The sequence below is a fragment of the Geospiza fortis genome, unplaced genomic scaffold (assembly GCF_000277835.1).
Source record: "Geospiza fortis unplaced genomic scaffold, GeoFor_1.0 scaffold41, whole genome shotgun sequence".
In the NCBI taxonomy this organism is placed as follows: Eukaryota; Metazoa; Chordata; class Aves; order Passeriformes; family Thraupidae; genus Geospiza; species Geospiza fortis.
Genome location: NW_005054299.1, coordinates 14883860 through 14897795, shown reverse-complemented (window position 1 = coordinate 14897795; position 13936 = coordinate 14883860). Strand labels below are relative to the sequence as shown.

Below are 13936 nucleotides of genomic sequence, written 5' to 3'. Positions count from 1 at the left end.
AGCTATGAAGCTTTATTTCTGTCACAGTGCTCTTCCAGGTGAGTAACCCTTTCATTTCAGACCATTCATAATTCTTCTTGCTTCTCTTTTAAATTCTCTGCAGTCTGTAACCTTTTCTTAGCAATGAGATGCAAAACTCCAAACAAGCAGCTATATACTGGCAGATAAATAGAAAAGCTATTTTCTTTGGTCTACTGCAGTCGGATGTCTTTTTGGTCTGAGTCACACTGGTTTTGTATAAGCAAAGAAGGATCAATGCGGAAATGAAATTTAATTTAACACATCATATCCATATGCAACTATTTATGAAAGTGGAGATAACAAAAAATGTGAAATAAGTCCAATAAAAATTATGACATGCTTTTTGATAATTTGCTGCATTGTACAAGAGGTAGTTATTCCAAGGATATGACTATTTAAAAATTGTTCAATTATACATGAAACGAATTATCACCACATTTCCATGAGAGAAAGTGTATTAATGTTCAATTGAGCCTGAACCAATGGTGGAACAGGTGAGAATAAACTGCTTGATACTCTGACTGAAGGTTCAAAATGACATTTTAATGAATTAAGTACAGATTAATTTTTGTATGAAATTACCACAATGGCCTATTTGGGTTTCACTCAAGCTATATTTCAGGAATAACTGCACGCTACTGGATTGCTTGTTCATTACCAGCCACGTCTGTGCTGGCCCAGGACCAAAGTAGTGTCCTTCTGTGATGCAGCTATCTGCTGCTCATAGGAATGGCTATTTAAATGCAATTAGTAATTGCTGTTAAGTCTGAGTATAAACCACAGCACTTCCCTTCTCATTTCATTTTGCAGTTCATCATTATTTGCTGCTTACAGTACCCATAAAGTACTAATTCGCTGAGTGGTTCAAAGAGCATTCAAAGACATACTTCATGAGGCCTGATTCTTCTCACTTGAATGCTTGTGCAGAATGGAGCCTGTCAGCTGAGGTCTGTTGTAAAACTGGTGCAACAGGAGCTCAAGCTCAGTGAATGCAACATAGCCACTTACACCCATTACAGACATTCACAGACACCACTGCTCCAATTCCTATCACATTGCCAGACTGGCAGGACTGAGTCCAAAACCCAAAGCTGGGGAACGGCAGCTCCACCACAGCTCTTCTTTTGAGGATTTTGTCTCTTTACTCTCTCTCATTAAGTTGATGATGAAACACAGTGCTGTAAGATGCGTGCAGATAAAGCTCAAATCTGCACCATCAGCTGTAGAAACTATCCCACAATAAAGGGCATTGTTGGTGAACACTACAACAGCAATTGCTGGAGCATGCAGACCCATCATCTGCATTTTCTTGAGCTGCTGATTAAATTCTAACAAAATGCAGGAAGTTTTCCTACATTCACAAACTATGCATCCCTAATCCCACCTATTTTATATACTTCCCTGGAATAAAGAAGGAAATTGCCAGAAATTTAACTTAGTAAACTGTCAGATACAGAAAAACCCCAAAGATGACCATAATTGCCAGATGCTCCTTGTATGCATGCTGGCCTCACTATATGCATGATGACAGAGTTTCATTGCTCTTGCAGTGAACAGCATTGCACCTGCCCAGTGACAAAGGGCACATGCCTAAGGCCAGGTCCTCCACTGGTAAAAGGTAGCATTGCTCCAGTGGCTTCAGCGTCTGTTAGCCAAGGTTCTAGTCCACATAATCCTGGCTGAAAACATCAAGGAAAAATTATTTTGTTCCTGAGCAGACCATGTTTTTGATAGCTAATTAGGAACTATTTCACGTTCAACAAAATGTCTACTACACTCTCCTACAATTAGATCATTCAGGGGTATTTCTTAGGCTTATTTCTCTTTTTGAATAGGCTCATTTCTTCTTCCTTGTTTGCTTCCCAGTTCCTCTCTGTGGATTGTTGTCTCCTCTACACACAATTTCAGTGCCTCTTGGAGCTTTCCCATTCATTTTAGATCATTTCCCAGCCCTGTGATTCTGTTTCAGCTGTCTCTCATGTCCTCATTTCCCCCCCTTCTTCTGCTCTCACAGTTCCTCAAGTAAAACAGCCAAACAGTTTTTCATCCACTTCTAGTATATTCAATATTAAATTAACACGGAAAGATCGAAGATTCTGAAGAGCACACCCTATATTTTTTCTGAGGCTGTGATCTTTGTACCATATTCTCATTGAGGAGGTGCAAAAGTTAAGGAATGGAAGATATGGAAGATGAAGCAGTGGAAAGTAAAAGTGATTCAAGTTTCTTAATGAAAAACAAAAGCCAAAAAAATTTCTAGTTTCAGATGCTGATGAAGTAACCATTAAATAGATTGCTCATTTGACATATAGTTCAAATGTGTCATTAAGTTCTTAGACCTAGTAAGCAGACACGGTTGTGTGAATCCAACAAAGCTAGGACTTCGTACAAGCTCACAAGTAAGGCTAAAATCTCCAGTACTAATAATAATTATTGCCCAAGAAAATCCTAACATCCTCTTGAAAATCCTAAGATCTTTTCTGAGAAAAATAATATAACTCATGCTAAAAATGCAAAGGCGCTGCATATAAACAAAAGATACTTGGCATTTCAGTTCTTCTGACACACAGATTTTTACAAAGATGAAACAACTGCAGATAGATACACCCATCTAACTAAGAAGACAAACTGAGGTACTGGATCCGTCCAAACCCCATTTTCATTTCTTTCAATAATTAACTAACAATTTAAAGAAAACATTTGATATACAGCTCATTCTTTAAACTAGTATACCACAATACTATAATCCAACACTTTCCTTTTTCTCTTTTCTCAAAAGCAATTCTACATTTGATCAAAAAAACTCTCTCATTCTGTATGACATTGGGACTATTTATGTGAGTCATTAAAGAAAAGGGAAAATAGGGTAACAGTCCTAGCAATAGTGGAAAAGTATATAGTGCTTTTTGACAACTCTGGATGCCCTTTAAAAATCCTATTTGATTTTTTTCAGTTTTATAAATGTGAATAAAGAAATAAATACCTGAATAAATTATTTTCCAAAGGTCATGTAGAAAGAAAGAATGGATTAACCCATGCTTTAAACACCAGATTAGATCTTAAAACACAGTGGCTCTGCCATGAAGCCTCTTGTGCAACCTCGCACCAGTCACTTACTATAATTTTAGTTTCTACACATAGGATCAAATAAAGCAATACCAGCATTAAGACACGGTAGGAAATGCAACCATATGACAGAAAACCAGAACTGCCAAGAATAAAATTCATGCTTTTAACTCACACTCATCTATTTTACAGACAAGACTCCCTCCTTGGATAAGCAAAGCATATAGTTGAAAATACAGGATGCCTCTAGAAACACTAGCACATTGGGATAGCACATTAAGAGAGAAGCCTATTAAATAAAACAAGCAACAATTTCTGGAAGAGAAATTCATACAGCCTTGCACTTTTCTAAACAGTTTCCTTACATTCTCACAGTCATTAAAATGCATAAAAATGATTATTTCCAAAACAGCATTACCATGAATTATCACCACCCATGTTGCCTAGCAACTGGAGTAATTTTTGAATAGTGAGCTATATAAACCAGTATCTGGAGTTTGTGCAAATGGGTGTTCATTTGAGGGTTTAAAACACATTCATCTTGGAAATCAGAGGCAGATAATACAGCACTGACATAAAACTGAAATACTCTTAAAAACATAAAATGGCACTAACAATTACTGCATCTTAGCAAAACCCTTCTGTAGCAGATCTGAGCCCAACCATATTTGGTCACTGACTCCCTTGCTCTTCCTTGAGCTTCCAAGTGCCCCTTTCCAAATTTTTTTAAGACATTTGACATTCCCATGGAGAAAATAATTCTTGCCCAATCTTCTGAAGGATTTCTTCATACCTCAAGAGCAAAAGAAACTGGTGACATAAAATGACAATGTATTTAAGTCAAATAAAAATTTCATTTTTATATATGACACTGAGCTGGAAGAATCGTACAATCAGAACAATGTTCTTACTAAGGTTCAAAATAAGTCTGGGAATAGTGATAATAATAATGACACTGAGAGATTAAAAGTACATATATGAAATATACAAACTCCCAGAAATCGTGGTCTGGCCACTCATTAGCTGCAAATATTTGCCAGTGTAGGGATTCTTGTCCCAAATTCAGACCCACGCGAAATTTGACTTGAATACAAGACAAGATCCCCCAAACTATATCAAACCATATTGTTTGATGTCTGAGAATTTCTACATTGCTTTCTTACAACTTCAGAAAACAAGTTCCTGCTAAAGCTAGTATAAATCTTTGTAACTATTCCCAAAATGGGAGCGTATGGGGGGCTCTTCCCAAGGGAGAAAGATTCCAACTGAATGGTTTCCAAGGCTTAGCCTTGTGGGTAAAAATTAAAGAAAAGCAACATGTGCTGAAAAACAGCATGTGTTTCTCATAGAGACTGCAGGTGGAGAGGCAAATTCATCCCTGGCACAAACACAGAGACCACTGAAGGCAATGCAGTGGCATCTGCTTACACCAGCTATGAATATGAACAAGATTTTCCCTGCAACTACTACCTGTGGAGATAAAGCTGGATACAAAACTTAAGTGAATTTAAGAGCCTGCAGCCTCTCAAAGTTTAGAGAACCAAATTTTTGCTGTCAGAGAAAAACTATGCATTGCGGGTTTCCAAGTCCTCAGGAAGCCATGCAGTGGCTACTGACAGGCTGCCATAAAATACTTAATTGCTGCTTAATAGCTCAGATACTGAAAAGATGCTCCATTTTGTCTGCTGCTTTATGGAAATTTACTGAGACCACACACAATGTGCAGAGCTGTCACATAAAAAAACGCTTCCATTGTTTTCCTTTGGTCCCACTCAAAAAAGGCAGTTACCAAAACCATAATTTTATACTTAACAGTGAGAGAGAACAACCCCTAGAGAAAGGGGATTACCACAGTTACAGAGGCTAGTCACTGCTCTAAACATGAGGTGCCACTGAACACATACCATCCCTTTCTGTGGGGTACTGAGCCTCTTCTGCAATGCAGTGCATGGACATCCAGATTCTCCTTCCTCTCATCTCCACTGAGGAGCAGAACACAGCTGTACTGCTAGATCACTGAGCTAATGGTGTCTGTGTTCATCCAGCCACCAAAACTCTTATTTCCATTGCTCAGGAATAGACCACATATGGGAAAATTGTTTCCTGGATTCTTCCCAGCAAGAGGAAGAAATGGTTTGCTCCAAAACATGCCAGTATATTTTTCAAATTATATTTTAAAAGTCCTGTAACAAACAGGACATTGACTCTGATCTACAGATGACCAACCACTTCTCTACACTCTATAATATCTTCTTATAGGAAGAATTCTTATCAGGAGGGAACTAAAGAGGGGATTGTGGCCTGAAGAGAGCTTTGATCTTCTTTCAGCAGTACAGACATTCATGAGAAAATATGCTGACATCTCTGGCTGTGTAGGATCAGAAGTGCAACAGCTGGGAGTCACAGCAAAAAGAGATTGAACATGCAGCAATTAGAAGAAGTGTTTGGTAATTCTCTTCTCCTGGTCAGTCATTGCCAGGAAAGACAATTGTTGTTATTTGGTAACTATTCCTTGAATGTTTAGTTCTAGCCTAGTAAGCATTACTAACATTATCTTTGGTATTCCTACCAGTGACCTTCTCTTCAATCCATAAAATCCAACAGGAAGAAAGACAGGTTTGTGATAAGCATTGCCTGAGTTACACTCTGTGAAGTGCAGAATTCAACGTATTTTCACGCTATGACAAGGTGCATGATCCACGAAACATTTAATGAATATTATACATAGAAATCTGGTTAGTCATTAACTGAATTCCAGCTTGATTAAGCCCCAGGAATGGGAATATTTCCAGAAAGCATGTTTTAAGTCCAGACTACCAAATAATTTTTGAAACTAAAGGTTGGAAGAGAAACAGATTATAACCAATATCAATTCATTTTTACTTGCCAAAATGAAGACAAAAACAAAGAAGCAATCTTGAATAGACTTGTGTAAATAATCAAGTTTGCAGCTTTTTAAATGTTAAAAAGGGTAAAATGCATGGACTGAAATATTGCTCTGTGAATTACTTGGTTCATTCTCCGTGTCATCCTGTTGTTCCTAACTCCTGATGTCATACACTGTCCTTCACAAATGGTGACATTCATTGGCAGTTTGATTACAAGACGCTCCTGGAAGCCATTCCCATGATGCTAGTTGCTACTCCCTAGGATCTAGGCTAGAGAAAAGCAATACCACCCACAAAATCAGAAATTTCTCAGTAGGAAGGCAGTGTGACTCCCTGGGCTGGGAAATTAATCCGAGCTTCCTCTCAGACCTGCACACAGGACACAGAGGGAGAAAAAGTGATGACAAGAAATGAGCACAAGGAATACCCACTAGGTGAGCAATTCCTCTTATTTCCCAGAAGCTCCCTGCAGTAGCAATGGCCACTGGTTTACTGTGGCAAATAGGGCCTACTTCTTTTTTGCATATGAAAAGCTGACACTGAGATTTAAACCATGCAAAAAAGCCCCTCAAAGTAACCTTAGGTGACAGAAGGAATCTAATGACAAACATGCATGCTCGCTGTGACATACATTTCCAATAAAGCAAATTACATACAGTGGACAGCAAGATCATTTTCTCTACAGTGCTGCATAATGGCAGCAATGTTCCTCTCCTTGGAACAAATATAAAACACTCTCACAAGCTTTGAAAGATTTAAAAAAAATCTTTGAACAGCCACAGAAAACAAAAACCTAATGTGTTGAACTTCAAACCTTAAGATCTTTCAGCCACCTGGGTCCTATTTCAGCAGGCTTCCTCCTTTGAAACCTATTTGTCAAACACAGTGTGTAGCTACCAGGTGTAAGGTCAGATAAGGTGTCACTGAACCTCAGGCAGCTTTTGCCACGGCTCAAGAGGGCTGCACTGACCCCAGCAGACTGTTTTCCTCCTTACCCAAATCTGCCTCAGGCACAGACAGACAAACTGCTTTCAAGCATCCTCTCATTAGGCAGAACCCAGAGCAGCACTTACTTGTATGGGATGTGTTTGCTGCCATTGACAAGGGCGAGGATGACATTGCCCAGCGCTGGCAAGGAGAGGCAGAGGCCGGAGCTCCCCTCGCGGTTCTTGCCGAGCACTTTCACGCAGCTGCCCAGGTCAATAAGGTGCAAGCGGCTGCGACCTCCAGACACTGCCACAAACAAAGAGAGCAGACAGTTAGTGTGGGCCTCCAAAAGCAGCTTCCCAGGAAAGCAAAAGTCTCACCATGACTTGTGAAGGGGAAACAACCCAGGAGCCTTCCCTAATTCCCCTTAGCAGACACGGCTGTAGACATCCTGCTAATGCACTGTCAGCCTTTATGGCTGTACATTGCTGCCTACTCTGAACCTGCTTAAAAATTGCTGAGTACTCACTTGCTCCTGAAGGCTTAACTCTGTGAGAGTCACCAATGTGACTATATTTTTTAAATATAGCCCTATGAGCCTGAGTTGGCTCTGTTTCTGTCGCTGTCACTACTGTTTCTCTGTCTGGAAAACGACAGGCTGGGAATTCCTGCTTAGTAAGCAAGGATACTTCTCTTATTTTTCCCATCCTGAATATTATATCTTAAGAAGACACTGTGGCATCTGTGGGATGTTCAATTTTTCCTCAAGTCTATATACTTTCACAGTAGCATTTCAGCTAAGAAGTTTGCCAAGACACTAGTGATGGATTGTGAAGTAGCACCTCTATTCTCAGAACAGTTTCTGTAAAACCAGCAATAGATCTTAACAGTTGTCCTAGGGTGAAGTTATGATGCTTGTATCCCCATTCATATGTTCTGTTTCTGCAGGATATTATGTTCTGTGCCTTTAAGACTGGCTTTGAAGAGTGAAAGTTTTGTTTGGGTTTTTCTTATCAGGGACACAGAGATGGGCAGGACATAGGGCTGCTTTTGGTTTTTTTTTTTTGCTTTTGCTTTTTGTTTTGCTCTCTCGCTCCTGCTTCTGCTTCGCTTCTGCTTGCCTTTTGCTTCTACTCATTAGCTAGTTTAGCTAAACAGTCCAAATTCGTTCCTGGACTGTTTCTCCTCTCCTTTTTTTCGACCATCTCAAACCTGCTCTGGACTGGGACCTGGGAACACCAAGAGTTGACGCCTTGTGGTCTGCAGCAGCTGCCCCAGCACCGGAGGGACTGAGAACAGAGTGACCAGCCCCGAGAGAGACTTTCTGAATTTGTCATCTGTTTCAGAGTGGTGTCACCTGGTATTGTTCATTTTGTGTGCTGGGGGATGCTGTGCCTGTTAAATAAACAGGTTCTTTCCACTTCTCTCCGAGGAATTCTTCCTGAACCGGTTGGGAGGAGGAGCTGTGTGGGTTTGCTTTTCTGGAGGGGCCCTCCTTTGGAGATTCTCTACCAAATTTGCCCTAAACCAGGACAATAGTTTTATCTTGTTTACTCTGCATCAGCACAATACTTCCAGAGTGAAAAGATGCTACCATTGAAACACCAAGATCAATAGACATTTGCTCTCTTTAAAAATCTGTGCTTCCTTATGAATCCAGGATGGGAACTATGTAGACTTCACAGAAGTGCTTCTAGCTCTCTACTATCTCAGAACAATTTCCTAGCTAACTTTTTTGCATCTGATCTTGGACCACTCCTCCCCGTTCTCAAGAGTTAGTTTAGAAGCAGTCTGTAGGAAAAGGCAGATTTATTTCTAGGATCTTAACTCAATAGGTACAGAACAGAACAGAATCACTATGTTGTAAGAGAGAGGTAATAGCAATATAGGAGGACACAAACACACCTCAAACAGCAGCACAAATACTTTCACATCTGAGTTTAACTCTATGCAAGTTAATTCACAGCCATTTTGACACAGGATCTCAACTTGCACATTTGGTAAGAAAAAAGAGAGAAGATGAACAAAGACAGAAGACCTCCTATGGAATTTGTGAATAATATTCCAAAATGTATCCAGTATCTCTCTCAACAATTATTAAAATACAGTTAAGTCTGCTGCTTTAAAGTCCTCTTAGTTCTTCAGTTCTATCAGGTGTTAGGTAACACTGGATTTCTATGTATTCCTCTCACCAGAAAGTATCCACAGACACTATGGGCTCCTGCACTGACTGCAGAAAATTAGGCTGCCTTGGGGAACCAGTAAAGCACCTGTACCTCTGAACTGATCATGGAGGACCTTTGTCTCCCCTCTAAGAGTCTTTAAAACCCTTAAAGAGTCCCTGAGTCCTCTAACATCTCTATTCTCAGAAGGCTGGAATTCCTTACTTGAGTGTCTCACAAACATTTATTTAGAAAAACAAAGAAATGCATTTAGTTGCTACTGTAAATGACTGTAGGTGACTTTACTGAATCATATATAATAAATATTCCTGTTGCTAAGATTACCAGATATCAGGGAAACAAAAGAAAATTAAAGAAAACACTACCTTTCAAAAACACATTGTTTCCACATATACCCCTTTTACATAACTTGAGGAAATCCAGAATAAGATCACTTACTGGTTGTTTCTTTCTTATTTAATTTATATGTTGAAGTAATATTTTTAAGATTATAGATCCACTTGATTAATCTGAAAATGAAGCTATTTGTTAGGCAAGTTGTTTTGTAGGCAAGTTGTTCAATGTGTCTGGCTACTATAGAGAAAAAAGTGGAACATCCTCACACTTGGGGCTTTTTTCTATGGTCACAGAGAATTTGCAGAGCTGACAGCTGAAAAATGACAGTGATCCAGTTCTGCCACAATGTAATTTATTTCAATGGTGCTAAGCCTGCTTCATGTCATTCCTGGTAATGAATCTAACAAGGAGGTAAGTACAGTACCAACACCTTATTCTAACAGTCATTTTTTACCAAAATCACATGTTAGCCAGCCCTTTAATCTCTTATCCTTTATAAGCTGGGTTTCTTTTTTTTTCCCCTTTCTTCCTGTCCTATTTTAATCCTGTTACTGGAATCTATATATCTCTACTATCTTCACGGGTTTTTTCTGAGAATTCCTTCATTACAGCAGGAGACAGTGATAATCACTAGGCGCCCTTTCTGAGCAGCTGGAATTCCCCCTCATTCAATTATCAGTGGGATCTGACCCTGCCTAGCTTGTAAGGCCACTCAGATATGGGAACTTGAAGACAGGAGGATGGTCTGGCCACAAGACAAAGATATAACTAGAGGCAGTGGGCAAAGCATGCCGTATTCTAATCCAACAGGATCGTACCTTCTTTTTCTGAAATTATAACCACAAGATAATAATATTTTCCCTTTTATTAATGGTATTTGAAAGTCGAAGCAAAGGACTGTGTGTGCATGTACTTTCATGTAGTAAAAAATATGGAGCATTAAATAATTGCAATAATTATTCCTTTAAAATCAGCCATCTTATTCCTATAAACCAGTCTGTTTGAGTATTCACTGTCTTCCTTTCCACCGCAGGGTGGTTAATTAATAAATCTTTAGTTAATTGAGATTTCTGACTGCCAATTCCACAGGGGTTATTACTTAAATACATGCAAGCTGCATTTCCATTTAGAGGAACTTTTTGGTTTTTTTCTCCTATAAGTACACTCAGTACAAATTTTCTTCATTTAAACATCAGATGTTTATACTGCAGTGCTGAACACCCACTACACATCACCTTGCAATCTATTCCTTATTACCAATAGCCTATGCAGAGCCAGGAGCTGAAACATATGCTGTTTCTGCAGAATTGCTTAAGCCCATGAGTTTAAAGGAGATTTCTCTGGTCCCTTTCAAACATTTTTCCCTGTAAAGAAATGATTATTTGAAAAAAATATTTTTGATGTCAGAGTTTTCTTTTTCAGTACAGGTTCTTCGTACATTATACAAATCTTTTATCATTGGAATTTACTTAGAAAACCCCCTCACTGTATATCTTCAGTCATAAACAATTTGGGAGACTTGAAACAGAAGACAAATATAATAAAAATATAAATGATATGAGAAAAAAGAAAGCTTTGAAAATTACAGAAACATAAAATTAGACATGGAAGCACCTTTTCCTGGGATATGTAAGTAAAGACACAAGCCAGTGAAAGCATACATGACAAAGAGAGGAAACAAGCCTATCTGAAAAATCCAGACCCTTTACAAAGAACCACGAGAGTCCTTTGTGCACACATAGCTGGGCCAGCAACTAAAATATCATGTTTCTCCAAGAAAGGGTATAGTTTATGGGTTGTCAACATCAGCTTCCCAGTTTATGGATTGCCAGCATCAGCTTCCACACACACTGCCCTATTTAGGTGCCAAAGAGGAACAGTTAACATAAAGGTGGCAAGGAATTCCAGGCGCCGCAATATTTTAATCCATGACCTCAACACTATCTGTAAAGATAATAATAAAGGCCAATTTGAAAAGCACCTTTTTCTTTTTTTTTTCAGATACAGAGGCCCACACAGGGCTGAGAACTGCCAGTCTCCACAAGAACAACTAAACTGACAAGTGATGGTAATAATCCCCAGTGACTTTTAATGGCCTTTGGTGGGTCTTCACCAGGCACTTGTATGAATGGCCCCACCCCAGACTGAATGGAGAACTCTGCTGATTTTCACCACTAAAGAACATTGTCTGAAGGCCCAGTTTCCAGGCAGGCTTGGAGGAGGCAGAGAGGAGCAAGAGGACAGCTTACTTCCGCCCTTGCCGCTCTTCTCCATGCGGTACTGGTAGATGTGCAGCGTGAAGAGCATGTGGGAGTTGCGGTGATCCTCCTCGTCGCAGTCCCGCTGGCTGCTGCGCCGGGAGGCGATGGCGGCATCCAGGAAGAAGGCGGCCTTCTCTGCCGTGGGGGCACGGAGCTCACTCTGGTTCTGAAGCTGCAGTTAACACCAGGGAGAAATGGCTGAGAAATTCCTGCACAGATAAACACTGCCAGACAACTTCCTGCAATCAATATGTGGTGTGGATGCACTGGCTTCTACTGGGACCACAAAATGAGGAGGTGCCCAATGGAATAAGACCCTCCTGACACTGGCAGTGGCAGTAGAATGCCCTCCAGGAGCCCTCATGGCTAGAAGTGGGAAAAAAAATTGTGGAAGACACATCAATCCCAATCTCAACAGCAGAGGCAGGGCTATGTGTTCTCACGCCTTCAGAAAGTGTTACAAGGAAGGAGTCCACAAATAAATCTCAAAAATAACAGGACTGAAGCTTGTGTTCCACCCCATGCCATATGAGGAGCAGCCCAGAAGAGAAGCCTTTTCCTTGGCCCTTCATACCACAAGTTTATTATTCACCTGCTCATAAGCCAGGGCAATTCATTAAATAGAAGAAGGTAGGTAATGTACAAACATTCATATTTGCTGGACCTCAGTCCCTGTCACTGGCCTGGTCTCCACTCTTCTAAGTGACAGACAGCATAGGAGGGCAGATATTATTAACCCCTCCTAACAATAGGAACGTCTGAATGTTTCATGGCTCCTATGACTGGTTTGTCTGTGCATGGGACACGAGACTGCAGTCTGATGGCATTAGTTTTGGCAGTACACAGAACTGGCCCACAGCCCATAGGATAGATTTGTCTTGTCTGGCATAAAAACAGCAAGGAGCTCCCTGTTCATGGGGTTTGTTCCCCTGCTATATAATATAGCTGACAGTTAAGTTCTCCAAAAGACAGTAATTCTGTTTTCTCTTTGCAACCATTATTCAGACTGAGGAGGGATAAAACTGAGGCTGTGCATAGGATTCAGTGACACAGCTGAAGGCTGGACTCTCTCAGGAAAGAGGGAGGGGGGCAGGAAGGAGTTAACAAGGTCAGCAGAAGGCAGGCCAGCCTGTGGGCTGATCTCACTAATGTAAGCAACAAGAAAATGTGCATATCTGGAAAGGTCCAGGGACAGACAGTATGACATATGGTGATCACTGATTTGCTATACACACTGCTGATTCTGCATATCTGCATGGCTATAATATAATATAATATAATATCCTCCCTTCAGCTGAGGATTTGGAGAATTCAGGTGTATGACACATGACTCCAGAATGTCTTGTAAGCACACATAAAAAGGCTTCTTTCCTTGTAATTTAATTCAGTCTTTCACACTGCAGATATATATATATATATATATATATGTGTCTCATGGAGCTACCTCTTTTTCACTAATCTAAAATAATTAATTTTGTATATATAGCTGTACTGTCTGTATCTATATGAAAATAAGCTACCATAATGGATATTTATTGTTATTGCTATTGTGCTAAAATACCTTAGTAAGGAATTAAGTGCTAAGGAGGTGCTGGTTGTGACACAGTTATGTAACACATGCAGTGTGCAAATTCTTAACTGAACCATCCATCACCCCAACAGGAACTGTGCAGACTCAAGTAGCTCATATTTACTAGACTGCATCAGTTACAGGACACCAGAGGTTAAGATCTCTAGTGATACAGTAAGTATTTCATAAAACGCTGAAGTCAGGAGTTAAGTGAAAATGAGAGCACTAACTGTTATTTCAAATCAAAACACAACTTTATAGTCCTTAGGTAGAATGCAAAAGACTGGAAAATATGGCCTAAGTATGCCTAAAAAGCTTAAACCACAAAGAGATAAGACGCAAAATTTATTGCTTGCTGTTTAAAATCTCACAGTTCATGACTTGTGTGGATGTGAGTCATGATCTCTAGATGCTTGGAGGTGGATACAGGGTACATGACCCTGTAGATCTGTTCCCTTCTCCCTCTATTCCCCGCCCTGGAATAAGCAGGGTTCTCAACAAAAGCAGCCTTTGCCTTTCAGGATGAAAGAATATTTTCAAGCTCCATCACTTTCTTCTGCTCCCTCTTCATCTACTCATACAAAAAGCAGATTTACTCCCACTCAAAAAGCAAAATGAAAGAATAGGTCCCTTTTCCCCTCAACCCAAAAGAAAAGGGAAAAAATAGGGCTGCTAAGAATTTCT

At 39.9% G+C, this 13936-nt stretch overlaps 1 protein-coding gene across 1 annotated transcript in view; it reads right to left on the bottom strand.

The window, feature by feature from the left end:
• KIF26B (kinesin family member 26B) overlaps positions 1-13936 on the bottom strand; it is a 280513-nt gene that overhangs the window by 48312 nt on the left and 218265 nt on the right. Inside the window, exons 8-9 of the mRNA XM_031059730.1 lie at positions 11671-11854; positions 7049-7208 (exon numbers count right to left, since the gene is read on the bottom strand). Coding sequence (XP_030915590.1) covers positions 7049-7208; positions 11671-11854 — 344 coding nt within the window. The remainder of the gene's footprint in view (positions 1-7048; positions 7209-11670; positions 11855-13936) is intronic.